The sequence below is a fragment of the Lolium perenne genome, chromosome 1 (assembly GCF_019359855.2).
Source record: "Lolium perenne isolate Kyuss_39 chromosome 1, Kyuss_2.0, whole genome shotgun sequence".
NCBI classification, from domain to species: Eukaryota; Viridiplantae; Streptophyta; class Magnoliopsida; order Poales; family Poaceae; genus Lolium; species Lolium perenne.
In genome coordinates this window covers 17,081,935-17,091,167 of record NC_067244.2, presented here as the reverse complement: position 1 = coordinate 17,091,167, position 9,233 = coordinate 17,081,935, and the positions used below count along the sequence as shown (strand labels likewise).

The window sequence follows — 9,233 nt, the reverse complement described above, 5'->3', positions numbered from 1 at the left end:
CCGGCGCTGGCTCGCTGCTTCCCGTCGCCGCCGCGCCTCCAGGAACTCTAGCTGCTCCGCCTCCTCGAGCGTCACCCGGTTCTCATCCACTTGGTGCCGTCGCTCCACCTCCTGGTGCTGCCGCTCCGCCTCCCGCCGCGCCACCCCGCGCTCCCTCAGCTCCCACCGCTCCGCCTCCTGGCGCTGCCGCTCGCCCGCGTCGTAGGCATCTACGGTCGCCGCTAGCGCCACCTCCTCCCACGCCTCGTACTCTGCGAGCTGCGGGTCCGCCTCCAACACTTCTACGGTCGCCTCTACCACCGTCTCGTCCCACGAATCCCACATTGTGATTTTTTCTATGGTTTTTGCAGCAATGGCGGGGGAGGAGGGATAATATAGACCGCCAGCGAGGCGGGAAACATCCCGCGCGGTGTCGTGGCAGGAGACTTTCCCGCGCGGCACCGTGGCGGGAGAGTTTTCGGCTAGGCGTCGTGGCGGTAAAATATCCCGCGCGGCGGCCTGGCGTCACTGACAGGCGGCTCCCACGCCTAAAAAATTCAACCTCGCAAGGCGCCGGCGCGTCACGCCCTTAGCGAAGGGGCCAGCACGAGGTTGCTAGCGATTCTATTGGGCTCGAAAATTGGCCGGCGCCGTTTGAGGCGCGCCGGTGCGAGTCCATTTTCGCTCCCGGCCCCAAAAAGCTATCGGGACCGCTATCGGGGGCACCGGTGAAGATGCTCTAAGCATCTTTTCTTTATGAAACAAATGTCATGTAAAATTAAGACCAACCATGTTTAATAACAATAGTTATATCGTGTGTCACCGGTAAATTAAGTGCACACACTTTGTCTCTCCTCCAGTTAAGCTGGCATTTGAATCAAACAAAAGTTAAGCTAGCAGCGTCAGATTTCATGCTACTTGGCGGTCTCGAGCGAATAAATTAGATACACCACCAATAGTTTCCTAGACTTACGGAAATTAACTCTAGCCTACGGAAACTATAGGAATTGTCGCTGCAGAGAAGATGTTTCAGGACTGCACGGGCGCACGGCGTTTCCGTCGAGATACCTTCTTATGCCCGTGAAAGCCGCCCTCCATCGGGTGCCACAGCCCGGAGCAGAACCGGCAGTTGTGCATGGCATCTGCACGCATGTACGGAGTAGAAACCAATCAGATACTGTATTTTTCTTTCAAGTACTCCTAAATAAATTCTGCCTCACTAGGGATCATAAATGCGCACCTCCTGGCCGACACTCCACACACATCGTCACCACGAACCCCGGGTAGGCTGGCCCGACGAGCTCAGCGAAGAAGGTACTCGTGCAGCCGTCCACTGTCGCTGTGAAATTGACGTGGATACACTTGTCCACCTCATTCTCAGGATCCACCCAGCTCATGTAAAACATGTGGCTGTCAATTCCTGCCACTTTACTTAGGTCGTCCTCCACCTGCATATGTATAGGTCAGCAATACATCCATACTGTAGGTCAGTACTACTACCAACAAAAGGAGTTAATTTGAGCTCACGTCAACAAAGAAAGTTCATTAGAGTGTGCGTGCATACATTGTTTGCCATGTAATGCCAAGATGCCATGCGACTGCAAAGGTCAGCCTGGCTTCTTGTTACATATGTCACGTTCTCCTCTGGCACCTCCGGCACCTCCGGCTTGCCCTTGGCCTTAACCCATTCCAAGTGCTTGTTCATGTAGCGGTCTCGGAGATCGAACTCGTACACCTTGTGGGGTGCTGACACGATAGAAGAACAACTTATTCATTGAGGCATCTATACCACCTTCGTTTCTAAATAAGTGTTGTAAATTTGTCGAGATACGATCCATTTTAATGTGTACATAAATCTGTACCACTAGAAAGTTGTGACATTTATTTTAGAACGGAGGGGCACGCGTGCAAAAGGAATACACGTACCTTGTTGCCCACCCGAACCATCTCCAGCGTGCGAAGTCATCTACAAACATATGTTTATATACAATTTAATTTGAATTCAAACAAAATTTCCAATGGTATGTTTTTTTGCAGACACATTTCCTGTTAAATTAATGGAAATTGTGGATGCTTCGGATAACATTACGCGTCTCATATGATGGTGGGTCCGTTAATTTACGATCGTTCATTTGGCCAATGTTAATGTGTGCGCACAAAATATAAAGCACATAATGAGTGTTTTCGTTACACCACAATCTTTGTTTCCAAAAGAAATACGGTAGAAAAAGTCTTACAATGATTTCTTTTAAAAGGGGACTTAAACTTAGATGGTTTTGGTTATACATTCACTTCCCTAACTAATTGAGCTAGACTCATTTCTTGTCACACCATAAATTGAGGGCTTCTGTTTTGTGGCGCCACATCAGCATTTTATCTACCCTGGCCCACGAAAAATTGAGGGCTTCTGATTTCTCAACTTCCCACCCACATCAACACTTTGTGTATCTTGGCCCACCTATCAGCCTCCATCCTCAACACACACCCACCAGGCCACCACCTATGTTTGCTCTCACCCAGCCCAATTTTCACCATCGGTCGCCTCTTTCTACATATGACCATCGACCTCTTTCTACATACATGCCCCATCGAGCTCACGTAGATAAGCAAGTACCACGTCTCCATGGGTTCATCCCACCAAGTTGGGGCGAACACAATACCAATGAGCTCCCCCACCGACATCTCACTTGTCGCTCACCCCTCCACGATCCACAACTGCTTCACCGCCCTTCTAGAGGCCACCCGAGCTCGCATGGAGGCTAACATAAGCCATAACAGCTCCATGGGAAGGAATAGGAGAACCTCAACGGTAACGTACCACGCACCCCCTCCAGCAATCGCATTACCGACGTACATCACCCAAGCATGACAAGAGATGTGCAAATGAGAGAAGATGAGTATATTAATGGCATATATTGACTACGCATGACAAGAGATGTGCAAATGGAGAGAAGATGAGTAATATGACATGTGGGTTCGGACTGTCGTTGATACTTCTAGGGTCCACTTAATTTGTCCAAGCACCCTCCATAAAAATAGGGTGTCAAGCAGGATCAAACTTATACCTCGCTTGTAGTTAATTTGAGAATTTCTAGTTCAAAATTGTCTCAACTTAACTAGAAATCCTCAAATGAACTAGAAGGATATAAGCTTCCTTGCATCCCTAAAGTGGGGGCTTGTTCTTGTGAGTTTCCCAGAACATTGTGTTCCAAACAAATATGGAATAGAGATAATCCCTTTTTTGGGCTGAAAAAAGTCACAATTATAATTAATAAATAAAATAAATAAAGGCACCTATTATTGTTCTGGGTCTACGGTCTATACAATTTCTACAGTGGTCTTCGTAGCTGGTTGACAATTCCCTCTTTACGTTGATGATCAATGGGTAACCTGAAAGGGTGAACAACAAAGAATTAGTTCTGTTATTCACACATAGAATTGTGAAAATGATAGCATTTGACCACACAATTCAGTACGGCCCAACATGAAATCAAGGCCTACAATTAAACATTACATTCTCAAATAGCCAACTAGGGTTCAGAGCTGGTTTTTCGACTAGAGTACTAACTACTTCACTAAATACTAAATATATACATCAGAGATTCAGATTAGGCATGAATTCATTCTGGGTGCCTCGAAGACATAACAAAGCAACACTCTGCAAATGTAAACATATGGGTTTCATCACACAAGGCATTGCAATTTTCTGCAGGTTTCAATTTGATATATTGTAGATGCAATTAAAAAAAACTACTCCTAGTGGAGTTAGGCAGTCACTAAAGAGAAGGAAACAAGAGGTTGATTTCAAACAGGTAATAAAGTTCAAGAACGCATTGATCAAGAAAAACAACTTCCACCACTTCCAATGCCCAAAAGCAGAAGTCAAGCACAGAAACTTTGAATAGAGAAAAAACATACAATGACGTGTAGGCATGTCAAAATATAAATTGGGCTGTCTGCAACACCGAGCACAGTCTCAGATCTAATGTACACGACACAAGGTATTATTTTTACAATACTCCAGCTGACTGCAAGATACACTAGGATTTCAGGAGACAAACTGGATCCCATAATGGAACATTACTGTTGCCGCCAGAAGACAAGAGCAAAGTGTAAATTGAATTACTCGCAATAAAGAAGTGTGCTTCACATAAGCACCATGTATAACCAATCCACCCTAATCATAGCATGTGGATAGAAATTGCGCACAGTGGTGTTGACAGTAGCAGCAACAAAGAAACTCAAGTTCCCATGTGATAAGAGGCAGGCCAGCAAAACAATACAAACTTCTCAGATTGGTTCATATCTAGATATACAGTGAAAAGGCATGCACAACTGTACAAGCCAAAGTAAGAACTTGTCACAACAGAGCACCTCAAACATATCAATATGTGCTGAACACTGTAGCACAGCCGACTAAAGCTATGATGCAGTACATTAATAACATGAACAAGACTTATGTAGTCATAACTGTCTCCAATAGCTCAAGTGTTGATATAACCCATATGCGTGCATATGACCAGTAAATAGGACCAGAACCAGGATTCAGTTCCAGTTTTCCCATGATAAGGACATATATTTCACCAATCATTTCAAAGAACACAACAACCACAGGATAGCATTTGTATCGTCTGCAGGGATGATTCAAAATGTAACATTTAGATGCAGCATGAACCTGCGAGTCTTAACAGTTTTGGGGGTAGAAGACTCGCATATGAATGACATACATAAATTATGCCCGGATGCATAATTACATACAGTGAGTGTAACTTTGGTATGTCCATGTCAGCATCATGAAATGGTACAAGCAAAAATTAAGTAAATAACCAAGATTTATGTTGTGCAGCAAAATAAGGTTGAAAGAACAGAAACCGCTGAACCAGCAGAAGATATGCCAGACTTCAGTGGCATCAGATAATACTACCAATAGTACCATCAACTCTGAAGTACAGGACCAAAATCACACCATTTAACCCTACCAGAACAAGCTGATCATACAGCTGGAAACTTTACTATGGATATAATGTGTTCCATATTTCAAATTGGTGTGAAGTGCCACCACGGGGGTCATCGATCCCAGTAACGTCATTCTGTTTTGGAATATTACGATCCCCATTAAGTGAATCAAGAACTTTCCAGTGTCACACACAAACATCCAAAACTGCATAGGGTCACAGCTTAGCACAACCAAAGAGCCAAGACTCATGAGATACATCTTGTTCTGGGCAACCAAGCAGTCAGCGGCACTCACATGGCGATCAAGTATAGTTGAACTGACAAGGCATAATATTGACCATCAAAGCACAGCTCCAAAATTGACATGCAACCACAATACCCCAACACAAAACAAGTAGTATCACATCAATTTATATCAGTCAGGCAATACCAACCACACAACATCAACGTGCTAATAGTAAGCTGATCTCCAGATACTGGATGTACTATTGTAACTTACTCCAGATCAATTTACTGCAATGCAGAGCAGACCAGTTCACACAGGTAGCATTCAAGCATGCAACACAGCGTGATCCCGTAAACCCAATACAATCAAACGGACAAGTGCTACAGACCCAATCTCTAAATGTTCTTTGCTGTCACTTCAAATTATACAAGCTGGCTATTTACGCACAATTCAGTCCAGGTGCCTAGAAAGAGCTAGTGTAACTTACTCCAGATCAATTTACTGCAATGTAGAGCAGACCAGCTCACATAGGTAGCATTCAAGCATGCAACACAGCGTGATCCCGTAAACCCAATACAATTAAGCGGACAAGTGCTACAGACCCAATCTCCAAATGTTCTTTGCTGCCACTTCAAATTGTACAAGCTGGCTATTTACGCACAATTCAGTCGGGGTGCCTAGAAAGAGCTACTATAACTTACTCCAGATCAATTTACAGCAATGTAGAGCAGACCAGCTCACATAGGTAGCATTCAAGTATGCAACACAGCATTATCCCGTAAACCCAATACAATTAAACGGACAAGTACTACAGACCCAATCTCCAAATGTTCTTTGCTGCCACTTAAAATTGTACAAGCTGGCTATTTACGCACAATTCAATCCAGGTGCCTAGAAAGAGCACATTGTTGTGCAAGTAAGAACCGGCTGATGTCTGCATACAAGTTCTGCTAGTGCGAAATACTCTAAAGCATGTTACTGCAACGCAAAGCACGCCGTCGCGCAACACATCATGACCCCAATATTTGAACAGCTCATGCATTTACAATTCACCATTGGTAATAGCTCATACATTAGGCACAAATTCTACCAGCACACTATAAAATTGGACAAACTTGTATGAACCCAGCACAATTGGCACCACGAAGAAGTACAAAGGGCTAGTTTGGTGTTGACTGTGCTGAAAGTAGGAGGAACCAGCGCATACTACTCCTATGGGCGGTGGTCCAGTCCAGGTTAAGCACAAAGCTCGATCTCGAGGCAAATCGAGAAAACAACAGTAAGGGAGTGGGGGGCACCTTACTCTCCTGTCGTCTCTACAAGTAGAGGTGGCGCGTGCTCCGTGGGGTGGCTGCCGGCCCTGGAGACAAGAGCAGAAACGCCGACGGGAAGCAAAATCAGCAGCAATAAGGAGGAGGAAATTCCAGAGATTTTTCGGCGGAGAAGACGGTACCTGGTTCGGGTTTGCGCAACGATGATGAAGGGCGGCGCGAGGAGCCTGAGACGGCCGCGCCGCCGTCTATGTGGGAGAGGCGAGAGGGACACGGATCCCGCGGCTGCTCTGGCTCCGTGTGTCCGTCGGATCTGTTCTCCAGAAATAACTCCAGCCATTGGATCGGCAACTGTTGGTGGGCTTGTGCAAAGCCCGTTGGATGCACATCGATGGTTTCTTACGGCCCAAAACTCGGTTTCGAAGTAGTACTAATACCTGTCATAAAAATTTACCAAATTTGAGACTTTATGTGTCAACTACTCAACTCTGAGTTCAGATATTTTTTGTACTGCATGTACAACGAACCAAACGATACAAGCGTGACCCCAGTTTGTCTTCCTCCTGTATTCTTCCTTGGAGCATTTCCGATATAGCATTTCCTCAAAATGGTCATGCTAACGTCTAAAATGGATATAGTAAATATTTGTATTTTTTAGAAATAAAAATACGAATATGGTACGAATACTGAAGAAAATATGGATATGGAACTGGACATATCCGTATCCGAATAAAATTATGTTTGCCTATTTTAGTAATTCTAGCTAGGTATGCCAATCATCCAACCTTAAAAACTCATAGAGTGGTCAATAGTAGTCAAAAGAATTTTTCTATGATTGAAGTTGGAACTACTATTTTACACATCAGTATATTTATCTCCGATAGTTGATTCACATTAGGACATAAGCCTGTTATTTCGTTATTCGTATCCGTTCATCCGTATTCGACTAGCATTCTCTCCGCATTCGTATTTGCCAACATACATATTCACATTTGTATTCGTTTTGAAAATATGAAACATATACACGGAAATGGCACTATCCAAGTATCCATTTTGAGAGGATTTTTGCTATTATAAAGATATATAAGATGGGGGATTAGTTCCCTTTTTGAAATAAAAAATAAGGTAACATGTATGTTAATTGAAACTATTTCCTGGAATCTTTTGAATTTTGTGTATTAACATGCCATACATATACTTAACGGCGGATTCGAGTCATCAATGCTTGTTGCATATTGCACAATTTCCTAGCTGATGCGCAAAGTGAGATGGACGACTTCATGTTACATGAAGTGGATAATCAGCTAAATAGTGATAGCATTGATGTCCAAGATGAACCTAATACGATTAGGCATGTTGAGATGACGCATGAGTGGAATAACAAGAGATTGACCCTAGCTAATCATATGTGGGCAGATTATCAAGCTAGGTGCGGACAAGCAAACGTTTGATTTTGATTGAATGTTGTACAATCTTCTTTATGTATATATTTGCTATTTGGTATGCTTCATATCTCTCAATTTTTTTTACTTACACACACTTGCCGCTAACTCATGGTACTCTTGCTGATCTAGGGATTGATTTTGGGATGGATTCTAAGAAGAATTAAAAACTACTTAAAGTAGACATATGCAATGGATAAAGTGGACATATGTTTGGATCAATTATGTCAAGGTAACCTTATACACTACTTGATCTCTTGGATGCATCTTCATGTGTTGTTGACAATTATATCCATCACACTAAGTTTGAGCTCTGCATATGCTCTTTCTTACTGTTATTTTGTTGTTGTAGTATGGCTCTGCTCATGGGGTTAGTATATAAGGTGAAGTGGGTAATCAACTAAATAATTGTCTTGTTTTGAGTCAACCATTTTGTTTGTATATAGATAGATCCCTTTCTTGTAGTTAGTATATAAGGTGAAGTGGTAAACAAGCATTGTGAGGTAGTTATAAAAAAATTGGTATGTCAATTCGTAGCATGCATCATGCAACTATTGACTAGGTGCTTTTTTTTGGGTTCATCCTACACCTCTGCAACAATATAATTTGGTTCTGTGTTATGTGCAAACTAAGTTTCAAATGTTGAGTATATAGTCGGTGCAGTACAAAAATACTGTCTTTTTTGAACTTTGATTCATCAGAGCGATAATTCGTTCATAGTTGCCAGAGCTTTACTTCAAACTTTGGCTTGATTCCTTAAATCATTACAAATCTATTGTAGGATAACGTTGCATAGAAAACAAAAATTTTCCTACCGCGAACACGCAATCCAAGCCAAGATGCAATCTAGAAGACGGTAGCAACGAGGGGGTATCGAGTCTCACCCTTGAAGAGATTCCAAAGCCTACAAGATGAGGCTCTTGTTGCTGCGGTAGACGTTCACTTGCCGCTTGCAAAAGCGCGTAGAAGATCTTGATCACGATCGGTTCCGGCGCCACGAACGGGCAGCACCTCCGTACTCGGTCACACGTTCGGTTGTTGATGAAGACGACGTCCACCTCCCCGTTCCAGCGGGCAGCGGAAGTAGTAGCTCCTCTTGAATCCGACAGCACGACGGCGTGGTGTCGGTGGTGGTGGAGAAGTCCGGCGGAGCTTCGCTAAGCGTGCGGGAAGTGGAGGAGCGGGGCGGCTAGGGTTTGGGGAGAGGGGGCGCCGGCCACTATGGGGTGCGGCCACCTTGGTGGTGTTTTAGGTGGCCGGCCCCCTCCCCCTTGGCCCTCATTATATAGGTGGAACCCCAAGAGTTGGTCTCCAAGTCTTCGAATAAGACCCGAACAAAAAACCTTCCATATGGAGGGG

General features: G+C 44.0%; 1 protein-coding gene and 1 long non-coding RNA gene across 2 annotated transcripts; both read right to left on the bottom strand.

Moving 5' to 3' along the window:
- Nucleotides 1–808: 808 nt before the first annotated feature.
- On the bottom strand, nucleotides 809–2,661 carry LOC127328665 (uncharacterized). The gene is made up of 5 exons (XM_051355247.2): nucleotides 2,560–2,661; nucleotides 1,906–1,945; nucleotides 1,544–1,725; nucleotides 1,220–1,427; nucleotides 809–1,121 (listed from the first exon to the last, which is right to left on the bottom strand). Exons 1-5 carry the CDS (start codon nucleotides 2,659–2,661, stop codon nucleotides 1,009–1,011), a joined length of 645 nt encoding a protein of 214 aa, XP_051211207.1. The 3' UTR covers nucleotides 809–1,008.
- A 289-nt stretch (nucleotides 2,662–2,950) lies between these two features.
- LOC127343053 (uncharacterized) lies at nucleotides 2,951–6,733 on the bottom strand. The gene is made up of 3 exons (XR_007877020.1): nucleotides 6,615–6,733; nucleotides 6,460–6,521; nucleotides 2,951–3,369 (listed from the first exon to the last, which is right to left on the bottom strand). It is a non-coding gene; the product is annotated as an uncharacterized lncRNA (long non-coding RNA).
- Between the last annotated feature and the right edge of the window lie 2,500 nt (nucleotides 6,734–9,233).

Coding starts and splice junctions, on each gene's coding strand:
- LOC127328665 (XM_051355247.2), bottom strand. CDS start 2,661: ATGTCGGTGGGGGAGCTCATTGGTATTGTGTTCGCCCCAACTTGGTGG. Junction 1,946..2,559: donor ACGTGAGCTCGATGGGGCAT/GTATGTAGAAAG, acceptor ATATGTTTGTAG/ATGACTTCGCACGCTGGAGA. Junction 1,122..1,219: donor TGTGGAGTGTCGGCCAGGAG/GTGCGCATTTAT, acceptor ACATGCGTGCAG/ATGCCATGCACAACTGCCGG.